Source organism: Macrobrachium nipponense, chromosome 15 (genome assembly GCF_015104395.2).
Source record: "Macrobrachium nipponense isolate FS-2020 chromosome 15, ASM1510439v2, whole genome shotgun sequence".
Classification (NCBI taxonomy): domain Eukaryota; kingdom Metazoa; phylum Arthropoda; class Malacostraca; order Decapoda; family Palaemonidae; genus Macrobrachium; species Macrobrachium nipponense.
In genome coordinates, this window is record NC_087208.1 from 83,145,258 (window position 1) to 83,171,571 (window position 26,314).

At 40.7% G+C, this 26,314-nt stretch overlaps 1 protein-coding gene across 1 annotated transcript in view; it reads right to left on the reverse strand.

Annotated features, from left to right (window-relative positions):
* The window catches only part of LOC135195086 (periodic tryptophan protein 2 homolog), a 351,391-nt gene that overhangs the window by 48,990 nt on the left and 276,087 nt on the right, over positions 1–26,314 (reverse strand). Inside the window, 3 exon segments of the mRNA XM_064221465.1 lie at positions 1,550–1,574; positions 1,576–1,625; positions 4,610–4,753. Coding sequence (XP_064077535.1) covers positions 1,550–1,574; positions 1,576–1,625; positions 4,610–4,753 — 219 coding nt within the window.

Here is a 26,314-nt window from a genome sequence, read left to right on the forward strand (position 1 = left end):
TTGGATGTGTCCACACTGTTAAAAACTATTTATGATTATTGATTTAGTACTAGTACATGATAACTTTAGCATTATTTCCAACAGCACTCCAATACATTGACAACATATGTTAACTTAAACATTTCAACAATATATGCCAAAAGGTTTTATTTGATAAAGCTTGGTATCACTGTTAAAACTAATCTTTTGAAAAAACCCTCCCTATAAGAATTTGTTAAATAAGAAACAAAATTCTTGTAACTCGTACACAATTTTTGCAAAAATTTGATTATATCAACTCCCCCATTCCTTTACTATTATCTGATCAGTGTCCTCCAGTTAAATATTATCGTGCAGTTCATAACAGCATCCATTCAAAAATAAAAGTACTTAGGCCTTACATAGTAGAAGAATTGTTCAGATTTACAGCAATAATAGAGCTGCTCTAAAAAGTGCTTTTCATTTCAAAGGACATCTTAGCCAGAAGTCTGAAATCTGATTTGCTGAAAACATGACTAAACTGACTGTGGTTACAAGACAGAGAAAAAGCAACACAGTGTATAAACACTGCTATGAATGGCAATACTCAGTTACTTAGTCATGACTGGGTACAAAATATGGCACAAATAACCCCCAAAAATAATTATATTAAAAAAGCCAGCACATTATGAATGAAAACATGAAAATAACAGCTAAAACTTACTGAAAACTCCTTGTAAGCACTAACATTTAAATGAATAATGCTAGCCAACAAAACATGTTTACATCCAATGTAAAGTATATGTGCAGTGAATTTAAGAAATTGCTTAAAGATTTAGAAGTTTTTCATAAGCAGAAAAGGCAAGGGCAGGTCAAAGTGCATATTTCTCAACACTTTCATAGAAGTTATTCATTTGTCTTTTTCAATTGTACATGCCTTATCTTCAACTAAAGAATCCAGATGAGCAGTGAAAGCTGAAATGTAATGAGAGAGACAGAAGATTAAGAGTGAGGATGCTTCTAACAAGTTATACAATAATGAAGGCCACAGAGTATAAACAGTTACTTAACAAGGCTTAAGGTGAATTAAGAATATGACCAACATCCAAACCCCTTTACCAACTACATTAGGCCAACTGGGTGAACCAGGCAAAAGGTTGCTAAAAACTCCACTGGTAGACCTAAGGAACAATCTCATAGGTGATAATAGCGTGCTGCCATTGATAAAGTATCAAGCTGTGAGCAGGACTTGCACTATGGACTACCATTGTAGTAAGTCACAGATGACACCACTTGGTTACTATGTACCGTATATCCTAAAATGCTAATGAGTGATAAAGGACATGGACATATGACAACAAGAATGACTGATACCTGAAATCCAATCAAAGAATTAACCCCAAATATTTTTATTGAAACAAATTTCCTCAACACTCACTTTGGACATGATAAGCTTAAACTCTATGGCCATAAAACTACCACAAATTTGATGACATTTACAACCAATGAAAGCCAATTAAAAAGTGCATTCCTAAAGAAAATACCTTGTTGGCATGCAGACTAATTTAGTTTAATACAACTATTATCTTACCTGCATCCAAGGGTATGGTCTCTATTGACTTCCTACTTAAGTAAATTTATGTTTAGACGCATAGCCATCATCAATGCTGTAAAAAAAATAAGTAGCAGGAGTAAGAAGCTACAGTAATACCTTGAACTTACGTGAGGTTAGGTTCCAGACCCACTCACGCAAGGTTAATTTTGCGTATGTTGGCACGGTCTCTAAAAATGCTAATAAATGCTTACTTCTAGAGTTTGAAACACTAAATATGACCCTAATCATGCTCCCTAAATATTAAGCTTTTCAAATTAAGGTTACAATAATTTCATTTAAAAGTTTGCCTAACACATTACCCATAACGTTTACATTCCTTAAAACACCATAAATTAGCACTGTACTTTTCATTAAGATAGCTTATGATAACCCAAACCCCCAGGCCAATACCCTTAAGGATACTCCTTTCTAAGCCAAGACCGTCACGAGTGGATAATCTTAAATATTATCTAAACTGTGAAAATTACTCGCCCATCATTGCTAGGTACCTAGTGCAAAAATTACAGACTTCATATACAGTCGTGCCTCAGGTTACGAAATTAATCCGTTCCAAAGCAGCCTTCATAACCTGATTTTTTCGTATCTAGAACTACATTTTACATGTAAATTGCCTAATTCGTTCCAAGCCCTACAAAAACACCACAGTACATTTTATAATAAAGCTAAATTGACCAATGAACAATGAAATACAACAATTTGGGACCGTTCAATACCCTAACATAACCATGACTGTACATGTAAAGTAAGTGTAATAGTGTACAGGGTACAAGAAATACTGTACGTACATGTACGTACGTATGTAGTAAAATGTGGAACCTTACCTTTCGAGTGAGGCGATGTCTGAAAGTGGTTGAGAGGAGGAGGACAAATGGCAAAAGAAAACATGACTTTAACTTTACGAAACATTAAAAAATGGCAGAAAACATTAACACTAACTTTACGAAACACATTAACAAATGGCAGAAAAACATTAACACTTCTTGATTATCTCCATCTTCGTCTCCATAGAAAGTATCCTCTTCTTCCCGTGAAATTCAGCAACAGTCTTGGGACCCATGGCTAATAACATAAGTAATTAAGTTCACACACAACACGATAAAGTAACTTACAGTACAACGAAAGCAAAATCACTAACACGAATTTATGTTAACAAACGAAATCTATGTGAACGAACAAATTCCAGGTGTTTACAATAACGTTGCCGCGAAATGGTCAAGGAATGCCTTTACATAGAGGCATGATGGGACAGATGCTGACCAATAGGAGAGCAGGATCTTACAGCAGTTACTAGCATCAGGAACCAATGGGAGAGCGGGAGGATGGTGGCGAGTCTACTCAATTGGCAGCGTGCGAGTTTTAAAGTTGTTCTCGGCGGCCCGGTCAAATCTCAGACTTTACAGTACATACTCCTTTTGCAACCTGAATTATTTTTTTACACAGAAGCAAAAAAACCTTCGTCTTGCCTTAGTAACCTGGATTTTTGTATGTACGGGTATGACTGTAAACTAGAATTAGCAGGCAAAACATTTTGCCCAGCTCAAGCACTTATGGTTTACAAAGAGGTCATGACAGACATCCCAAAAGGTCCACGTTTTCCTACACTCTAACAACACTTGCCGCGAGCTTGAATAAATTTGACTACACTGTGTATCGACAGGTGGCATGGATATTCTTGACCCATAAGCGTTACAGTGACAAACCACGGGTTTTCCCAAAGTGCGAGTATGCTGATTATTGCTGGGGAGGGTTTGATAATACTGCAACCATACCTAGCATGCTTAGGTCAAGTCACAACAGAACTTTCCCCTAAAAAATGTAAGCTCGCACTTAGTTTCTTGTTCTTTGCTACCAAACCTAAAGGTATTTGGATTAAAGAATGGGGCCTTGAAACTAGTGGCTTGACCCTGGACCAAAAATGTTTTGGGTTGTTGGGATTAAAATCCTAGAACTTTTCGTACCTATCATTTCTTTGTAAAGCTACTTTACGATGAGACAGCAACTATGTTATAAAAAAAAACAGGTTTTGACATAGGAAAACCCTATTTTTGGTAGTTGCTGTTGAGTCCTCAAAACCCTCCCACTTCCCTGATGAACAGACAAAGGATTTGGGTTTTGGGTAATGGATCATCTTGTATCGACCAACAGAAAGGATTGGCTTCATGGTCTGTTAGGTTGTAAGTAAACATATGACGGTGCATACGTGCATAGCCACTTCTACTTCTTGCAGGTTTTGACATCGATACACTGGGTTTTACCATTCGTCGATGATATGCCCTCTTATCCTGAGTCCGTTTATACTTTATCCCGTGCTTTAATGTTTATCATGCAAACACAATACCTGGCCACAGACCAGCTAAAAGAGGATTCTTTGACATTAGTCTGGTCACCATGGAGCTCTGGTTAGACCTTGGAAGGGTAACTGCTTGAGGACTCAACAGCGACTACCAAAAATAGGTTTTTCCTACATCAAAACTTTTTTTTTTTACTATTATGCTTAATAAAATTACCGTCATTACTACTACGTATGATGAATCCTATTTTCCCTATTTCTTCAGCAAACTGTGTGGATATTGCCAATTATCATTTCTTATGTTATCACATGTATCTAGATTGTGTACATGTTATTGTCTCTACTTTGTAGATTCCATGAGTTGAAAAAAAACTTTATCATTACTAAAAACCTAATCCAATAAATGAAAGATAATAAAAAAGTTAAGGGAATGAAAGGATGCTAATAAGAATGCCAAGCAAGAATAAAAGCCTGATCATTAATATTACGTATTAAGCAAAATACAGAATAATAAAGTATTATATCTATTTTTTTCATGGTTCTTTCATGACCGACCATGGAGAAGTTCATGGGGAGTAGGTGTTGGCAAATGTTTAATATAAATGACCTACGAAACATCTAAGCTTTAGCAATAATGCTCCTTGCTTCTCTAACTCTTTCTTTGCATATACGTAACATCATCCTAAGATATTCACAATTCCATGTTTGATCAATAACAATTATAAGCAAAAATAAAGTTTTTTTACCTGCAGTATATTCTTTCTCTCTGAGTTTCTGTTTAACTGCTGCGGGAGTACTGGAGACATCTAAATAAAATGGATCAAACAGCAAGTCATCATCAAGGGAATAAATTAACAATCCTTCACTGCTACTAGCTGCCCAACTGCGTCCTGTATGAATAGACATCAATTAAAACCATACATTTTCACTAGTACTATTACTATATTTAACAATCTTACCAAGTTTTTTTTATAGTGTAGTCACTCTTTCATCCTCAAAGGATTTACCCTCCATGGTGTGTGCCAGCGCCCCATGGTGATCAGACTAATATCTAAGAAATATCTTTTAGCCTGGTCTTGTAGCTGGGTATTATGCCATAATGATAAACACTATGACAAGTGATAGAGTATAATGGACTCAAAAACAAGAAGGCATTTTATCTTGTCTTCAGCGAAAGCTGTACCCAGTTTCCTACGTCAAAACCTGTAGAAGTGACTATTGCGCATGCATATCTGCCATCTTGTTTTACGATTGGGCTGGTTAAAAGACCAAGATCCATTACTCCACTGGTCAACACAAATGTAGGTCTATTCAGCCAGTGCTCCTCTGTATTGAGAAATTTTGTTCTTCAAGATCATTCACAAGGAATCATGGAATCCCTGAAAGTTGAAAACTAAGTGCTTATTTTTAAGATTTAGTGGAAACATTTAGGGTAAACACTGTAGAACAAAATTTTGTTGTGAATACAAAAACTGTTTTTTGTTTGGCCGTCCCATGTTTGTAGAGCATATGATCGCCGCGATACGCAATCCATCATAGCCTTCTTTAGAAAGCGAGAATAGTTTTGAACAAACTTTGTCATTCTTTTTGGAAGTTTGTTTGGCTAAAAAAGTACTCCATGATGCAATGCATTATTAATTTAGTTAATCTTTTCAGATAGTGGTAGCTGCAATATCCTAGGCATTAGCCTACATGAGCTATTAGCCTAGTCGATTTAGGACAAATGATTTTATACTAGGATAGCTATTATTTGTAACCTGTAACCTAAGACTAAAAATCTTAAAGATGAATCAAATAACCCTGACTAAGTAGTTACCTAATATTTCGGTGATAAGTGCCTAGAACTAGATAAACAGGCTAATCTTTTATAATTTTATTTGGCATACATATTTAGCATGACCGAAATAACCCAAGCTAGGTAATTGGTAATGTCAAGTAGTAAACTTTTACTAACTCTTTATTAGTCTGAATTGTTAGCCCACAGTACGTAACCTAAGGCTAGTTGAAAATTGGCAGCAGGTGCCAGATAGGATAGTAGTCTTAACTTGGGGCTACATTTTAAGTGGTTGCTTTAAATAACGTTGCTTAAATAACATGTAAAATTGAGTGTTGAAATTAAAATTCTAATTAGATACTTCGTTAGGTTTAGAGTAAGTGTTAAGTCACTTATAAGGGAAAAAAACCTAACATGAAGGTTTGTATTGATATGACGGTTTTATATAGGCTAGTTTATCCATAATACAACATACTAAAATTATCTAAGGCTTAGCAAAATGTCTGTTTGCTATGACTTAGTATCCTAGCCTATATATTTATAAGTTTACAAACCAGTTTATTAAAAGTTTTAAAAATTACTGGGCTCAATAAATAGTAACTTGGTTATGTAGCCTAATTAAGTGATAAGGCTACATATTAAATTCTTGTCGGTAATAAATAGAAGCTTAACCAGATTTAGTATGAATAGATTATACCAGTGAAACTAACCTAAACCATATGGAAAAGTTGCTTGGGTCGGTAAAACAGGTCAGTCATAAACTAACTTGAGTGGTATTGGGTGTTGTTATAATTAAAATTAAAAACCTAAACATAGCCAATCCAAAAGGACTAAGTTTAAGTAATAAATATAAACAAGTCTTCAAAGGTAATTTAAACCTCAAAAGGTTTGAGTTAACATAGATATAGGCAGATCAAGGTAATAACTCCGCTTTGAGTATATATATGGAAATTAGTCTCTCTATAGTAATTGAGTTTTTTGTTAAAATTCAACCATTATTTTTGAGGGGTCGTTTGTAACCCCCAAGGGGACTAGTATCAGAAACAGCAAAAAGACATTTGAGGCCCCAGTCCCTAGTGGCTTCTGTATTTACGGGACTGTTCCTTACAGTTTGTGGAGAGTTAGTGCGTGTTGAATTGTAAAATTATATCTACTATTTTCTTAAACTCTATGCGTACCTTATATATCAGTATAAATTTAAAGTTACCACATCTCTCCAGGGTAGCTAGCCATTTTTCTACTAAGGGCTACACCCTTGCAAATAAACAGTTCATAGATAATGGACACAAGTTAAATGGTATAGATTCCATCCTAGGCACTATCACTGCTCACTGCACTATGGCTTCAACAATTTGGTTTGGACAAGGTAGTCCTTCAGTGTATTTTCAAAATTCATTTGGAGTGATGTTGCTTGGTAATGTTTACACAATGTTAAATTTACATTGCCTTCCTGATTTAAATGCATTTGAATCTTCAACCACTTGTCAAGTCTGTTGTTGCACCATTGGATGTAGGCACTCTTGGTTTTGTCGGCCTTGGATTAGGTGAATTTAAATGATGAGGTTGATTTTGATCATGAGGAAATGGTAGTGGAAGCAAATTTTTTTAGTTCTAGATGAGCAAGGTGGCATAAGTGGTCAAGCACTACAAAGGGCAACCGAGCAAATGTTGGAATGTGACTGCCAAAAGATCCTCGATTATGATAAACATGAGGATGACACTTCTGTGGAACTCAATAATTCTCTAGTAAGATATGCTTAACAATGCCATTGTTAATGAGGATGGAAGAATATCAATGCCTTTGCTATGAGTGATTTGGGAACACACCTCGTTGCTGGAACTAATACATATTATTGTTGATTTTCTAAAAGATCCTGAGACAGTCATATTTTGAAGAAAATGGAATTAAGCCTATTAAATTTCAAAATTATCATAAGGGTGGTAGCCAAATGGGTTCTTTAGTGGAAATTTGCATAAAAATGGTAAAAAATCTAATTAACAAAATCCATTAAAACAAACGTGTTAAGACTTGAGAGATCTGGAATGTCTTATATCTCAGGCAACCCATCTTGTGAATTGTCGTCCCATTGCCTTTAGGAGGGTTTAAGGGATGTACCTGATGAATCTGTATCTCGACTGATAACCCCAGAAACATTAATGCATGGCTATGAGTTGAACTCTATTAACATTAAACCTGAATTGCAGAGTGATCCGGAATCTGATGAAAAGTATGAGGTTCACCCTCAAAAATAATTGAGGACACTTACTGCAAGTTGAGGAAGTAAGAGAAAATCTTATTAGAATTTATCATTCTGAATTCTTGACAACCTTGATAAATCAAGCAGTTGATCAGACCTTAACAGATACTAGCCTGTTATCCACAAAATGGTTGAACCAGGAGACATTGTTTTGCTGAAAGATCCTCATACTAAGGCCTTAAATTATCCACTTGGGATTGTCAAGGAGTTTGTAAAGAATGACCTTTCTAAAGTGACCAATGCTAAGATTTTGAAAGGGAAGTCTGGTGAAATTGTGAAGAGGCATGTTACCAGTCCGATACCCTTGCTCAGGGATAAAGTTTTATTTCATAGTGTAGGTCATTCTGCAGGAGACAGGAAAATTTTAGTGGTTGATTCTGACTCCAGGCATCCAAAGAGAGAAACTGCAATTGCTTCAAGATTAAGGACTAAGGAGATGCTAGTAGAATAAATCCGGAACGTCCTCATATTTTCAATAGGGTTATAAAATCTGAGTCCCTTCCCTGGGGTGTTGAGAAGTATCTGTTTACTGAATGTTGTGTTCTTTTTTTTTTTTGTTATTGGTATTTGGGTAATTATAGAATCTATTGTTCCTTTTCGTCCTTTTGGGTAAAACTATGTTACCAGTCATAACTTATGTATATTGTTAATTAGTACTAATGGTTGTTTGCACTTGAGGGTAAACTCAGTATTTTGTTTATTTTCATTTTGACAGTGAATCTTTTCAAGTGTAAACTACCTAACGACTCTTTCGGAACTATCTGCTGGTGGTCTTGTTCTTTTGCAGTAATACAAAGTATCGAAGGAATCACTGCCAGCGGAGAAAACGCAGTTGGAAGGAGACTTTCCTACTTGACAGAAGATTTTTGGAATTAAATCAGATTAATGTTCGTTCATCAAGACCTTATAATGGAGGGATAACATATCCTCGATTTTCTCTGCCATCCTGCACAAGATGACGACCAGCCACACTATGTGTTGGAACATTGGAACATCAATGACACTATCTCCACCTCTCCAACCTCCCCTCCAACTCCTCCCATCTCTCTGAACACAAGACAATGTCATTGGCATAATATATGCACCATGGCACTGCTTCTCTACAACAACATCCTTGGTCATTACATCTATCACGATGTTGAAAATGAATAGTGTAATCTAACTCCTATCTCAAATCCATGTCTTTCTAACACTGCTTCTCTCTCTAGTATACACATTCCTGTACATCTCCTGAATAATACTGACATACTTTTCTGGCACCATCTTCTCCCTCAAAGATCTCCATATTTCTTGCCCTGGCACTCTGTCATAGGCCTTTTCAAGGTCTATGAATACCAGATGCAGGTATCATTGCTTTTCTCTGAATTTCCCCATCAGCTGCCTTAAGCAAAATATTCTATCCATTGTGCTACTTCCCTCCATAAATCCTAACTGTTCTTTCCCTATTCTCACTTCCTCTCTTAGCCTGCCATCTATTATTCTTTACGAAATCTTCAGTGTGAGACATTAGTTTGATACCTCTATAATTACTACATTCCTAGACATCACCTTTGCCTTTAAATATAGGTATCATTATCCTTTCCCACCATTCTTCTGGTATCTTTTCCTGTTCAAATATATTTACCATCAGATCATACAAGATGTCCACCCCTTCCTCTCCTAAGGCTTTCCAAACTTCGACTGGGATTAAGTCAGGTCCTGTTGCCTTCCCATTCCTCAATCTTTTTAAGGCTCGTATCAATTCATCCCTAGAGATCCCCAATACCATTCCCATATTTACTTATCCATCCTCTCTTACAAGTCTTTCATTTTCTTCATTTAGCAGTTGCTCGAAATACTCTTTCCCTCTTTCAGGATGTCTTCTTCCTTTTTTATGACCATACCATTCCTATCTTTCATTTGCTTAACATGGGTGATGTCCTTCATTCTTTTACTTCTTACTTTTGACAGTTTGAGCATCTTACTCAACTCTTCCTTGGTTTCCAGTTCATTATAAAACTTTTCATATGCCCTTGGCTTAGTTTGAGCTATCACCCTTTTTACTTCTTTGTTCCTTTCTCTTAATTTTTCTCTGTCCTCCTCCAACTGTGACTCTTCCAATCTCTTCTTTGCCTCCCTTTTACCCTTCACCACTTCTCCCACCTCTTCCCCCAACCACCAGCTCTCCTTTTCCAGATGTTTCCCCTAGTATCTCCTTTCCATGTCTTCTAATCACTGATGCATTATGCCTCAACCATTCTCCCACATCTTCAATTCCCAGATGAACCTCTCCCAGCACTCTTCTAAACTCTCTTCTTATCATTATCCCTCCCTAAAAATTTATACCATTTGATTTTTTTTACCCCATTCATTTTCATTTTCCTTTCTCTTTTCATCTTCAAATCCATACTAAGGAGTCTATGTTGGGGGCCAAGTAGTCACCTGGGATAACTTTACAATTACTAACTTCCACCAGTCTTGATCTATTGTAAAGGAGATAATCTATTTATGTACATCTACCACCATTCCTCTATGTTATCAAGTACTCCCTCTTCTTTTTGAAGAATTTGTTCACTATAGCCATGTCAAAAGACATGGCAAAGTCTACTATACTCTCTCCTTCTGGGTTTCTCTCCCCGATCCCATGTCCTCCATACACACGTTCAATTACATAATTTTCATTTCCGCCATGTCCATTAAAGTCTGCCTTCACTACAATCTTCTGCTCTTCCAGTTCTTGTGTTACCTCATTCATTTCATTCCAAAAACAGCTATTTTTTTCTTTTTCCTCTGTGCAGCCCACTTGTGGAGCATAAGCACTAATGATGTTCATTCTTTCCCCTCCATAACATCTTCAATCTCATAATGCAGTCATTCTTTCTGCTCACTTCTGTCACTGCATTCTTCATTTCCACCGACAGAACTACACCAACGTCATTCCTACCCTACTCATTTGCTCCACTATAGATTAGCTTATAGCTATCCCCCAACTCTTTGGCTTTACATATTACCCTTTCATCAAGTTTCCTGCACACACAAAATATCCACTCCGCCAACTCTCTTCCTCTTCCTATCATAGACCCGATATTGAGCTGGCCTATTCTGATCACACTTGAGAGTTGCATCTCGAAATCTGGGACAATGGAAGAAAAAGATATATCGTCTTCCATTTGTTCCAGTCTTGTAGCAAGGCATCTGTTGCTATTGCTTGACTGTCCAAACTCGGGGACACATATACAGGCAGTCCCTGGTTGTCGGCAGAGGTTCCGTTCTCGGCGGGGAGCTGATAAGAGAAAACCGCCATTAACCGAAACTCAGTGATTTATGCTGCTTATGGCACCAAGTTTCGGTTAACAACGCCGATAACCAGTTAACGAAGCCTCTGTTAAGTAGGTTATGGAGCCATAACTCTATTATTGGAACCTTGTGGCACCAATAACCGAAACTTAGCCCGTTATGGCACGACAAGCGCCATACAACTGGATTGTCAATAAAAGAGTCCGCCATTAACCGGGGACTGCCTGTACTGGGAGTTTGTGATTCTCGTATGTGGCAAACAGGTCCACTTCCGATTGTGGAAGTAAGTTGTTTATTATTTGAAAGGAGTGGTTGTCCAATGACCGCTCTGTTGAGGATGTCATCTTCCTTGATAAACAGTCTGCTATTATACTGAGAGACCCTGTAAGGTGAATTGCAGACAAATGCCACTTCTTTACCTGTGCCATTCGAAGGATGGCTAACATTAGCATAATATTGAGAAGAGGTGAGTGTGACCCCAATTTCTTGATGCAAGACAATGCAGTCGTGTTGTCTAGGACCAACAGAATATGTCTCTTCCGGAGGTTTGAGTTTCTTTAGAGACAAAAAGACACCCATCAGCTCTAGGAAATTGATATGTCAATTCTTTAGGGTAGCTGACCACCTGCCCGCTACCTGACAATCCTCCGCATGCCCTCCCCAACCTCTCAATGAGGCATCTGTGTGTATTGTCACTTTTACTGATAGAAGAGTCAGGGTGACCTGTTTTGCCAGATTCCTTACGAGTCCATTGTCGAAGTATCTCCCCAAGTTTCTGATGCATTTTGTGAAATTTGTCTCATCCTTTTTCTTGCATGTGACATCAAATTTTTTCAAGTTTTTCAGTTGCAATCTGAGTATTGGATCTGTTATAGATGCAAACTGCAGCACACTCATAAGCTCTAATTGCTGTCTGGAAGCAATGGACTGTCAGGAACCTTTTGAGGTTTTTCCTTATTCCGCTCTGTGTTTTAAGGGGAAGATACAAAAGGGCGTGAACAGTATCCCAACGCATTCCCTGCCACTGAAACTGTCTGCTGGGTGTGATGTGGGATTTTTTTCCAATTTATCATACAACCTTTTGACTGGAGTCTGTTGATTGCTGTTCTTAGGTTTTTCAGGCACTCTTTTCTTGTGGCGCCCCAGACTAACCAGTCGCCTAAATAAGCTATTAGACGTATTCTTTCCTTCCTGAGTTCTTGGACAACTACCGTCACCAATTTTGTAAAGATTCTCAGGGCAATGTTTAGCCTAAAAGGCATGACCTTGAATCTGTACAAATTTTTCCCTATTCAGAATCCTAGAAAGGGGCGGAAGGGAACGGCAAAAGGGACATACCAATATGCATCTTTTAAGATCTATAGAAACTGTCCAGGTCCCTTTTGGAATGACAGAACATACTTGGGCAACGGTAGTCATTCGAAACTTTTGGCAAACAATGTGTTTGTTCAATGTCGACACATCGAGGATCATCCTTTGTTCTGAAGAATCCTTTTTGGGAACACTGAAGAGACGTCCTTGGTGATGAATATAAGAATGTTTTTCTTTGGCTCCTTCTAAGAGGGCCTTCTGCACGTAATCTTTCATAGAAGGGTACAGTTTTTGAAAGAAACCTTTCAAAGGTGGACGGGGGTGAGACCATTTCCACCCCCGTCCATTGAGAATAATGCTGTGTCCCCAAGGAGAAGATTTCCATTCCTTGTTATATTTCTGAAGCCGACCCCCAACTAAATAATTCCTATTGGAATCCCCCTCTTCCTCTACCTTTTCCCTTGATGGGCATTCCAAATGTTGCTTTTCCTTCGCCCTGCTGGAGTTTTCCAGTACCTCAATTCATCCTTTTATGTGCCAGTCCAAAAAGTCACAGAGAGCTTCCCATAATGTTCTCATAAGGCTTTTAGCCACAACAGCAGAAATTGTCCTAGATTCTTCTGGAAGCCTTTTTGTGGCCACGTCTAACAATGAGGAAGTGGTTAAGACACTAAGGAGGCAGATCCTAGCACGAAACTCTGATGCTGATGTCCCCCCCGCTGATATCCTTCTCATCAGAGTACCAAATTGCTGAGTTATAGTATCTAAAGGGAGCTTTTTCCTATCAAAAGGAAGTTGAAGTGTTGCCCATTCTTCTGTGGAGTTTTTTGAAACTGGGAAAACTGAAGCAAATGGTTTTAGTTCTGCCAATGGTTCATGCTTTCCGGTTATTACGTAATTTTGAAAATGTGCCTTCACATGGTTTATGATTTTAAATGTGAAGGGGCAGAAGGTATTGGTACATGACGAGCAACCTGAGTTTTGTTCATGATAGAAGTATAAATCCATTTTCCATTTACCTGATGAAGAGTTTCATCTACAGTTCTCAATGCTAAATTGCCAGGTAAGAGAATAGTTTCCTTTTGAGTTTCTCCATGTCTGGCACAGGTGGTATCAGGCACCATTCAGTATTAGGAAACTGCTGTTCTCTCTAAATTCAATATGTAGTACTTATATAATGGTCTTTCTCTCATTAGTAAGATACTTACCATCTGGAGAGAAAATAAACATTGAGGCATCTCGCCAGGGATTATCAGCATCAGAATAGGATTTTGGAGCCTCTGTTACATTTTGGTCGTAAGACTCATATCCGGAACTGGCCATTTTGTTGGTTCCAGTTGGGTTTGCACTCTTAACTCTTGTTTGGGCTGATTTGGTTTCAACTCGATCCCTATTCTTGCAAGATGCAGGACGTTTTACATTTTGGTGTATACATTACTGACTTTGATTTCTTTAATATCTTGTTCAGAATCATCAGTATGTCCATTATCTGTTGCCGTTCGGCAGCAAAAGCATTTTTGATGTCCATCCATTATTTTCCTAAGGAGGCTTGATTAAAATCGCCGCCCAAAACTGTGTATCCCATCTTGGGGGAGCGTGCATACCTGTGTATCTACAGCTGAGCTGCAGCTGTCTGTTCCCCAGAGGGCAGAAGTCCTGGTGAATTACTAATAACCTGAAATAGTTTGCCACTTTCCATTGGGTTCAGGTGGATCCTTATATCCCTTTGGGGGGAAGGATCCTGATCAGCTTCTGAAAGCTGCATGGGGCATTGACTTGCTTCTGCAATTTTTCCCCCATGGCTAGTTGACATCTGTGTCCCTGGTCCTTCTGGGCTCAGCAAGGTTCTTTCGGTATCAATATCTACCTCAATGTCTTTCAACAATTCCCCTTCAAGTGGAGAATTCCTCTATTTCCTCCTCAGGATGCACCTGGGGGAGTAGTGGGGGACTGATATTACTGGGGTTTTTGCCCGAATCTGGATCTCCAGCCAGAAGGGCTTTAAAGATATGCTGCCGGAGTTCTGCTGGATAGATATAATCTTCCCCTCCTCACCTTTGCTAAACCCTAGGACACATCGAGACAGTGTAAAATGGGCAGTTTCATCCTTAACGCTTGCTGCCAAGAGCACACCACAAATGTTTCGCACATATCAGGCGACCTAACAAATTTGTCCAGATCATTACAAGACTATATCTATGGCAGGTAGTATGGGCAGTGGCCACTAGCAAAAATCGTACCAAGCAACCAGCAACGTAACACTTTTAATTGGAGGGTCATGTCTCAAGATGGCCCTGTGGTGAAAAAACCAAGTTGTTATTAGAAAAATCTAATTAGTATAAATAGTATAAATTATTTTTAATAATAGACACCATAAATATAAACACTAGTAGATATCATTTTACATTTAACGCACTAACTCCACACGGACTGTAAGGAACAGTCCCGTAAATACAGAAGCCATTAGGGACTGGGTGTCCAAATGTATTTTGCTGTTTTTCTGACACTAGTCCCTGGGAGTTACAATTGGCCCCCTAAAAAATATAATGGTTAAATCTCAGTAAGCAACTCATTGCTATAGCAAAAACTGTAATTTCTCGATCTTTGCCTATATCTATGTTAACTCAAAACTTTTGAGGTTTAAATTACCTTTGAAGATTTGTTTATGTCTGCATTACTTGAACTTAGCCCTTTGTGGATTGGCTATGTTTAGGTTTTTAATTTAATTATAACAACACCCAATACCACTCAAGTTTTGAGGTTTATGAATGACCTGTTTTACCGACCCAAGCAACTTTTCCATGTGGTTTAAGGTTATTAGTTTCACTGGTATATCTATCCTACTAAATCTGGTTAAGCTTCTATTTATTACTAACAAGAATTTAATGTATAGCCTTATCACTTAATTAGGCTACATAACCAAGTTACTATTTTCTGGGCTCAGCTCGTGTCGGCCTATGAAAGTAATCCTTAATATCATCTTTCTAGTAAAATATCCTAAAATTACCAGAGAAAAAACAAAATTAAGAAAAATGTCAGTAAGACTGACTCGCTCACGGTCTTAAAAAGAAGTGTCGGTATGAAATAGGGGCGAGTGTGGAACACTACCACGAGACAAACACCAATTAGAACTTCCTATCAGAATCCCCCTAAGAGAGAGCCGATACCAACGGGCGATGCAGCCTCTACTACTACTACTAGAGGACGCCACGGACAGCAGCGCCCCTAGCGGACATCCTTAATTTTTAGCGCCAGCGTCTTGACGCAGTTTTCTCTCGTGCTATTGTGATTTTGGATTTATCTCGTTTTTCAACGATGGAACGTTCTGCAATTGCCACGGCTAAGTTAAGTAACTCATAAGTAATATTTTATCATAGTTTTAGCTTCCGGGTACACGTATTTTCCTTTTTATAGGTCATATACGGTTCCCCGGTTGTCTCGTGGCGGCCATGCTGCCTCGTAGAATTCCCGGTCCTCCATACTGGGACTTCTTATACTTATGGGCTTACTTTTATCACGTTCATTGTTTTACATCGAGTTTTAGCTAGTTCAGCCCTCTTACCATTCTCTTAGCTTGGTATTTTAGGGCTATCATTATTTTATTCTGGCCCAGCATCCCGGCTCTTGCTCTACATCGGCTATCGCTGGCTCCGAGTAGGCTACTGTTTCTTGGAATAGTTGCCTCCTCCTGGGCTTCTTTCTCTTTTCCTAAAAGTGTCCCTTCCACCTTTCGATGTATTTTATTATTATTATTATTTAGGGTGTTAGGCTAGCCTAGTGCTTGTTCCATGTATTGGTACAGCTTGGTTCACGTGCCCTACCACGGTTGTGGTGATCGCGGCCTAGGCCACTAGTGGTACGTGTTCCATAGCACCTCACCCTGCCCCTTCCCTCCCTCTCTGATGTAGGGAGGAGCTGGGGGACCCCTTGGTTGTCATAACAACCTCATAGCCTTCTCTCACATTCCGGAGGTACCGGGGGGTTCCACCAGCAGGGGGTTTAGGGCGACCATCATGAGGTACCGGGTCTCCATACGGGTAGTGGGTGAGGTGGGGAGGAGTAGGCCATCCCTTCCCCCTTTCCTCGCTCCCGCCGTGTTTCACCGGGACCTCCTTCCCCCCCATACCCATTACTCAGGCCACCTCCCTTACGATACGAAAGGAGCCTTCCGTCGCAGCCGGGGCCCCCTTTGGTTATAGGTTGGCTCCGCTAGCGGGTAGGGTGGGTACTATGGATGGTCGCTTGCTTGCCTACTATATCCTTATATCTCTCCCCCGCTACCGGAAGGGAGCTTACCCTTACCTACGCACTCTTCTAGTAGACGGGTGGAGAGAAGTTGATTTGATGTTGTCACTGTTTTATGCTAAGGATATATACCCTAATTTAAGATATTTTACAATGAATTGTGTTTTATATTATGTTATGTTATCAACCATCCCCGCCATTATCCGTTGTGGTTGCCTTTACCACCACTCCTAGTTGGTTGATTCGCGTGCCTCCGCCATGGCGGAGCCATAGCCTTTCTTCCAACATGGTTTTACCACACGTATTTTAGCAGGGCTCTGGTTTTATCTAACTTTATCGCTCCGGCACCAGCGGAGCATATGTTAGGCTGTAAGTGTTTACTCTGTACTCCATGTACGTTTCCACTTACAGGCTACCAAACTGTCAGGTCCTCGCTTGCAACGCGACGCTGCATGACCCCTGCGGACATGATGAGTGCAGGTCTCACGCCCCTTGTGCCACCCTGTTCAACGAGTCCATCGTTTGGCATCCTGAGGCCTGCACCATTTGCTACGACCTGGTCGGTCAGCTGGTTGATGGGGTAAGACCATTATAAGGTTGTTTATCAATTTTACTAACACTTTTAGTTCGTAACGTTTGTTAACCCTGTCCGCAACTGGTAGCTAATTCAGCCTTTCTTTCAGGCTAGCGGTGTGAGGGAAGTCGCCCTCGCCACCACCCTGAAAGCGTGGGTGGGCGGCTTTGGAAGGAAAGAACGCCGCCAAGGGCCAGCCCTACATGTTGGATAAAAAGCTGGCCATCCAGATCTTCCCTGCGGGCAAGTCGACGGGCTACGTCGACCCCCTTGTCCGCCGCCCCGTAATAGCCGCCATCCAGCAAGATCTCCAGCAGTCGTTGGGGCTCGTAGCAGCCCAGGAGCCAGTTCCGGACGTCGCCGGCCTGGACCTGAATCTCGAGCCGATGGGCGGTAGTAAGTGAGGATTTGTTGGCTGAGGTAGGTTTGTCGGGCGCCCAAGGTCTTTCCTTGGCGCTCCTGGATCTTCTCCTGTCCCTTCTTCTTCCGCCTCTTTCCAAGGCTTTTCGGGATCTGAGATCCCTAGCCGCACTCCCGCTCTCTCTGTACCTCCTAAGGAGAAGGGAAAGAGAGAACCGAAGACTCTGTCTAAGTCGACTTCCAGGAAGTCGTCTTTCGTCTTCTTCGCGAGGAAGTCATCGACTTCTTACGCCGACGCGGTAAAGGCTAAGCCAAGCTCTTTCCCAGTCGAAGAGCTCCAGAGGCAAGGCTTCGAAGGAGAAAGCTCGCGCTACCTCCGAGTCGTTGCCTTCTCCCGCCTCCGCTGTTCCCCCCTCTCCGGCTATGCCGGCAGGGGTAGCAAGCACCAGCTCCTGCGTTCCTTCTCCTGTCCTCACCAGGAATGATGGAGCAGGTAGGGGCAATGGTTGGGTCCCAAATCTCAGCTTGGGGAACCCGCTTTGAGACAGATGTTCGCACAATTGTCGAGCACTCTGTCTAACAAACTGGACAGACCGTCCAAGAGCTCTCGAATAGAGTAAGAGAGACTGAGGATCGGATGACTGGGCTATCCCAGGCTCCTCCCCCAGTATCCACCCTGCTTCTAGCACGGGGATCCTACAACTCCCGTCTTACGACTCTCTGCCATCTTTCTCTATGGACAATCCATGGAGAGTAGCGGCATACGCCCCCCTTTAAGGACGGGATGATTTCCATCCCGGAGTTTGGCACTCGAAGGATTGAAGGACTTCGAGTTCTATCCTCCGGTTCTGTCACAAGCCTTTCAATCGGGTATGCTAGGCTGACGCCAACGGCTCTGACTAGGAGGACAAGATCGCGAAGGAGTCTGTCCTCTACAGTAGAGACCACGCCCAACGGGAATGTGGTTCACTGCCTTGAGGACTGGGAGTGTACTAACACTAAACTCCAGGCCTATAAGAGCCCCTTCACTATTTTCGCCACGGAAGAGGAGGTTTCTCTTCCGTTCACTACGAAATTGGTGGAGAAGGCTCTTCAGGCAGTCCTCAAGGATGAGCCCGTTCCACAGTTGAGAGAGTCGGAGTCCACTTCTCCACTCTTTCCCGCCTTCGGAGAGTTATGGAAAAACCTGCCAGCCACTTTCACGCAGGGTAAACTCAAGCCGGACTGCGCTATGGACCAGTTCGGTGAGAAGTTGCCTAGGCTACCGGACTCCCTAATCCAGGCAGAGTTCGATGCGCGAACTAGGTTTGGCAGGTCCCTTAACTCTATCGTAATCACGGAAATGGCGGCGCTGTCTTATGCGAACGAACCGCTATTCAAGATCTTAGCGAAAGCACATTTTCACACGGTTCTTCTAGACGCTTTTGACTTCTTCCAAGCCAGGAAGAACTGTCGGAAGCATGTTCTTCAAGAGTGTACTATCAGGCACAGGCCTAATAGACTCTTGACTGCCAGCATGTGGGGAGCTGATCTCTTCCCAGAGTCAGCAGTGAACGAAGTTCATCACGAAGCTGCTAGACTCAACCAGAGCCTTAGAGCTATGGTGGGGGGCATTTTCCTCTAAGAGGAAACAGGAATCGTTCCACTGCTGGCAAGAAACCTAAGAAGGCTGGTAGGAGGTTCCAGCCATATAAAAAAACTCCAGCCTCAGCAGCAGTTTGTGCAGGCGGTCCCGGGCCCAGTCACCCAACAAGGACAACCTGCTACATCTAAACAGACTCAGCCTTTCCTCCTGGTGCCCCAGCAATCCCAGCCTTCGACCTCCTATGCCATCTCGCCTGCCTTTAACCCTGCTTATGAGGCTCAAGGCTACTCTCAATCGAGGGTAGGGCGAGAGGTTTACTTTCGTCACCGTGGCGCAGGAAGGGGCGCAAGGAGTAAGCAGTTCAGAGGAGGGCGTGGTGGGGCCAACCCGCCCATCAGCAATGAGGCTCTCCAGGTAGGAGGGAGGATGTTTTTTTTCTTTCCTCTTCCGCCACAGGTGGGGGTTCAGCAGTTGTGGGGCACAGAGCATAGTGTCCAAAGGATTAGGCTGGAGCTGGATCCAAGATCCTCCTCCAATCAAATCATTCCATCAGGTACCGTCAAAGGAATTGATAGATTACGCGGAAGAACTCCTTCAGAAAGGAGCTCTTTGCGAGAGTCAAGCATCTAAATTCAAGTCGCTTATTCAGCGTGCCAAAGAAGGCTCAACAAAAAGAAGGGTAATCTTATACTTGTCAAAGCTTAAACTCTTTCATTCGCTGCGACAAGTTCAAGATGCTTACCCTCTCGCAAGTAAGGACCTTACTGGCCCGCGTGGAGCGTCACATGCTCCATCGATCTTACAGACGCATACTATCATATCCCTATCGCCCAGGCCCTTCCGCCCATTCCTAGGATTCAGGCTAGGAAGTCAGACATTCTCATTCAAAGTGATGCCCTTCGGTCTGAATGTAGCCCCCAGGGTATTCACAAAGATAGCAGAAGTGGTTGTACAACAATTGAGAGCTCAGGGAATCATGGTAGCGGCATACCTCGACGATTTGGTTAATCTGGGCACCAACAATCGAGGAATGTCTCAAAGCTACCAAAAAGGTAGTTCACTTTCTGGAACATCTGGGGTTCCAGATAAACAAAACGAAATCCAGACTTGTTCCGGAATCTCGTTTTCAGTGGTCTGGGAATCCAATGGGATTTGTCCTCCACAATCTATCAATTCCAGTAGCCAAACGGAAGAAATAGCAAATCTGTAAGGCAATTTCTCAGTGCAAACAAACGTCAAGAAGAAACCAGGAGAGAATCCATAGGGTCTCTTCAGTTTGCTTCAGTAACAGATATCCTTCTGAAAGCAAGGTTGAAAGATATAAATCGAATTTGGCGGTCCAAAAGCAAACTCCAAATATCGAGACAAGTTGTCAGTGATCCCACAGATCCTCCGCAACCAACTACGGCCTTGGTCAAGAATACAGAACCTAGCCAAGAAAGTACCCCTTCAATATCCCCTCCCAATGTTAACCATTCACACTGGACGCATCCCTGTCCGGTTGGTTGGGGGGGATACTCTCACGTTCAAACAGGTTCAGGGGACTTGGTTCAGTTCAATTTCGCCAGCTCCACATAAACGTGTTGGAAGCAATGGCAGTATTTCTTACTCTGAAGAGACTGCTTCCCCCCGAAAAAGATCTCATCTAAGGCTAGTTTTGGACAGTGCAGTAGTATCCATTGCATCAACAGAGGATGGGTCCAAATCCAAGCATGTGGAACCATGTCATGATAGCCATCTTTGCATTAGCAAGCAAACACAAATGGCATCTGTCTGCCACTCATCTGGCAGGAGTAAGAAATGTGATAGCGGACGCCCTGTCCCGTCAGTCCCCTCTGGAATCAGAGTGGTCCCCCATGGACGTCGGGTCATTCCAGTGGGTAGGCCGGAGAGTCCCAGGTCTCCAAGTGGAACCTCTTCGCCTCACAAGCGAACCACAAGCTCCCTTGCTATGTGGCCCCCAACCTGGACCCTCTGTCTTATGCCACGGACGCCTGTCGTTGGATTGGAATCAATGGAGGAGAATTTATGTTTTTCCTCCAGTGAATCTTCTCTTGAAAGTCCTAGACAAACTAAGGTCTTTCAAAGGGATAGTAGCTCTGATTGCACCGGACTGGCCCAAGAGCAACTGGTATCCACTTCTCTTGGAATTGGGTCTCCGACCTCAACGGATCCCCAATCCCAAACTATCACAATCAGTACAAATGAGGACTGTGTTCGCTTCCTCAGGACTCTCCCAGACCCTAACTTTATGGACTTCATGAAGTTTGCGGCTAATAAAGATGCTAAACATTGATCCACAGAATATTCTCTTCCTGGAATCAGAATAGGAAGAGAGAGTCACCATCAGACAATATGACTCAGCTGTTAGAATTAGCATCTTTCTTGAGAGAATCGAACACTACAACCATGACAGTTAATTTGGCTATATCCTTTTTCAGATCTTTATTTGAAAAAGGTTTAGCAGCTAGCACGATTACCACTCACAAGTCGGCTTTGAAGAAAATCTTTCAAGTAGGTTTTCAGATAGATTTAACTGAATCTTATTTCACATCTATCCCTAAAGCCCTGTGCTAGACTTAGACCTTCTCAGAGGCCTACTACAGTTTCATGGTTCTTGAATGATGTTCTCAAACTAGCTTCAGATACTGACAACTCATCTTGTACATTCATAATGCTCCTGAGGCAAGACCCTATTCTTTATTAAGTCTAGCCTCAGGAGCAAGAATTTCAGAACTGTCGGCTCTATCCAGAGATGCGGGTCATGTGGAATTCCTCCCATCAGGAGAAAGTTCTACTTGCTCCGGATCGTAGCTTTTTGGCTAAAAATGAAGATCCTCTTGCAAGGTGGGCCTCCTTGGAAGGTTATCCCACTTCCACAGGATCCTTCTCTCTGCCCAGTATCAACCCTTAGAGCCTTTCATCTCGTACTTTCTTCTAGATCCTCGGGTGCTCTCTTCATGAGAGAAAAAGGTGGTACTTTGTCAGTTAAAGGTTTCAAGGTATTTGACAACAAATACCTTTTACTTCATTACACAAGCCAACCCCTGAGTCATTCCAAAAGCACATGATATCAGGGGAGTAGCCACCTCTATTAACTATTTCCAACATATGAACTTTGAGGATCTTAGGAAGTATACTGGATGGAAATCCCCGACAGTCTTTAAACGGCATTATTTAAAGTCCTTGGAATCTTTAAAGTTTTTCAGCAGTAGCAGCGGGAAACATAGTTTCCCTGATACTGCTTAGTAGTTTTGTAGTATTGATCCAGGTCTCCTTTCTACCTACTTCAACCAACATGCCTCAACCTATCACCAGGCTACTCATCATCATAGCCTTAGCCGTTGTGTGTTATTTTAGTGGTCTGTCCCTTATTTTTTTTGCTAGGGGCAGCCACATTTGTACTGATATGTACTCCAGTGGTCCCTACCCTTATTTTTATGCTAGGTTATGCCACAATATGTTTGTATAAATTTTTTACATTTAGCCTTGTGATAAACTTCAGTCACAATGTGTTTGTATATATTTGAATTAATTGTATTATTTGTATTAATGATGGATTGAGTGTACCTACCCTTATTTTTTATGCTAGGGTAGGACACATATGTATATAATTGCACTTTTATGTTCTAAATAAGTAAATTCAAACAATTTCTTTATTTTACATGCATATTATGTTATTGTTACTACCTTTTAAGTACTTTAAGTTTACTAACATTCTGTTATTGTTTACCATAGTTAGTTTAGTACTTATTTTGTATGCTGTATTGATTTACTTTATCATATTCCATCATTTTAACATGTTTTTCATTTTTTCCTTTTCCATCTTGTCTGTTTCTCTGGTACTCTTTCATAGGCCGACACGAGCTGAGCCCAGAAAAGGGATTTTGACGAAGGAAAAATCTATTTCTGGGTGGGGATTGGCTCGTCCGTCGCCCTATGAACCCATCCCTTTTATGGCTGCTTTCCCCCCCTTGCAGGACAAGATGTAATTTTGTTTTAATTAAGGATGACCGCTAGGGGCGCTGCTGTCCGTGGCGTCCTCTAGTAGTAGTAGTAGAGGCTGCATCGCCCGTTGGTATCGGCCTCTCTCTTAGGGGGATTCTGATAGGAAGTTCTAATTGGTGTTTGTCTCGTGGTAGTGTTCCACACTCGCCCCTATTTTCATACCGACACTTCTTTTTAAGAGTGAGCGAGTCAGTCTTACTGACATTTTCTTAATTTTGTTTTTCTCTGGTTAATTTTAGGATATTTTACCTAGAAAGATGATATTAAGGATTACTTTCATAGGGCGACACGAGCCAATCCACACCCCACCCAAATAGATTTTTTCCTTCGTCAAAATCCCTTTATTGAGCCCAGTAATCTTTAAAACTCTTAATAAACTAGTTTGTAAACTTATGAATATATATAGGCTAGGATACTGAGTCATAGCAAACAGACATTTTGCTAAGCCTTAAATAATTTTAGCATGTTGTATTATGGATAAACTAGCCTATATAACATCATCATATCAATACTAACCTTCATGTTAGGTACCTTATATGTAAATAAACACTTACTCTAACTAACTTGAAGTATCTAATTAGAATTAGAATTTCAACACTCAATTTTTACATGTTATTTTAAACAACCACTTGAAAATGTAGCCCCAAGTTTAGACTACTGTCCCATCTGTCACCTGCTGCCAATTTTCAACTGGCTTAGGTTACGTACTCTGGCATAACAATTCAGACTAATAAAGAGTTAGTGAAAGTTCTACAATTAAAAATTACCAATTACCTAGCTTGGGTTTTTATTTTCGGTCCCCATGCTAATATGTATGCCAAATAAAATTAAAATAGTGTAGCCTGTTTATCTAGTGCTATGCACTTATCACCGAAATATTAGGTAACTACTTAGTCAGGTTATTTGAATCACCTTTCAAGATATAATCTTAGGTTACAGGCTACAAATAATAATCTGTCCTAGTTTTAAATTATTTTGTCCTAAATCGACTAGGCTAATAGCTCATGTAGGCTAATGCCTAGGAAATTGTAGACAACTTTATCTGAAAAGATCAAATAAATTAATAATACACTGTGGAGTAGTTTTTTAGCCAAAAGGTTCCAAAAAGAATGGCAAAATCTTGAACAATTCTCGCTTTCATAAAGAAGGCTAGCCTAGATCATGTATTATGCTGACCATGTGCTATACAAACATGGAATGGCAAAACAAAAAAGTTTTTTGTATTCACAACACAAATTTGTTCTAACAGTTTTTAACCTAATGTTTTTCACTAAATCTTAAAGTAAGCACTTAGTTTTCAACTTTCAGGGATTCCATGATTCCTGGAGAACGATCTCGAGAAAAAATTTCTCAATAATGGAGGAGCACTGGCTGAGCAGACTTTAGTCCGTGTTGAACAGAGGAGTAATGGTTATTGGTCTTTTAATTTTAACCACCCGATCATAAAACAAGATGGCCAATGTGCATGCGCAATAGTCACTTCTACAGGTTTTGATAAAGGAAACCGGGTACAGCTTCACTGAAGACAAGATAAAATGCCTTCTTGTCTTAGTCCATTATACTCTATCACTTGTCATAGTGTTTTATCATTATGGCATAATACCCAGCTACAAGACCAGGCTAAAAGATATTTCTTAGATATTAGTCTGATCACCATGGGGCGCTGGCACACACCATGGAGGGTAAATCCCTTGAGGACGAAACAGCGACTATGCTGTCAAAAAATGGCCACAGGGTTAACCTGATTATGGACAAACATTCTGTAAGACAGATTTATTTAATTTGTATTAAAGATTTACTTTATGTAAGCATTTTAGTATTGATATTTTTACTGCATTACACTAATCAAATCAACATTTGAAAAATTAGTAATCATTGTTATAAGCATTTTAGGGGTGTACAGTACAGCCCCAGACCTTGATGTTAATTTGTTCCAGAAAAAGCGACATGATGCAATTTTGTCGAGATCTTAATGAATTTTTCCCATAAAAAATAACTGAAAATGGATTAATCCATTCTTGACCACCAGTTATTACCCTAACCTTGCCTTTTTATACAAAACATTACCCATAAATAAACATAAATTACAATAAATAAGTTTGGTGTTAAATGACATACCATTCAACAAACCTCTTTCATTTTTAAATATATACTGTAGTAGTAAAATTACTGCCCTATGACGAAATTTGGCCATACAACGATGGTTGTCTGAGTGCCATAGACTAGGCTAGGCATGTATAGCTGGTTCCACTTAAGGTGGATTCTCGTTTGAGGCCGACGCTTACGAGAAGTTTGTTTGGGGCGGCCGCTGATTGGCTGGTGCCAGGAGGAAGGCCGCTCCCAGCCAATCAACGGCTGTCAAACAAACGTCTCGCAGGCATAGGGCACCCCAAGAATCTACCTTAAATGAGCCAGCTATAGTATGCACTGTAAGGGGTACGCAAAATTATTGTTGCTAAATAATAAAGCATTGAAAGATCACAACTAATTCTTAAAGGAAATTAATAAAATATTACAAATAAGCTATATTATTTCTATCATAAACGTTAGAAAAATTTCCAAAATTAAGTCGGTAGCTAGTGGCTGTGAGCAGCATAAACAAATTATCATACAGTCTACTGGAATACAGAATACAATACAAAATAACTTGAAATATCTTTCAGTACATGTATGATATTAAGTTTTTTCTCATGAAATATCCTTGTAAATAGGGGCATTTCTGGGCTCAGTTCGTGTCGCTGCGCGAAATATCCTTTAATCCATTATTTCTAAGGTAAATGCACTAACACATACCAGAGAATAAATAAAATAAAGAAAAGGTCAGTATTACTGACTCGCTCACGCCTCCAAGAGGGTGTCGGTATGAACACTAGGGCAAGTGAGACCACTACCACGAACCACTTACCAATAGAAATCTCCTACTACAAAACCCCCACAGAGGGGAGCCGACCCCACGAGTGGGCAGCAACTACTACTACTCCATCCCATGCTGCCGACTGCTGCGCCTCTGGTGGTCATCCTTTTCAGTTTAGCGCACTGCGACACACGTGCCCTTTTTTT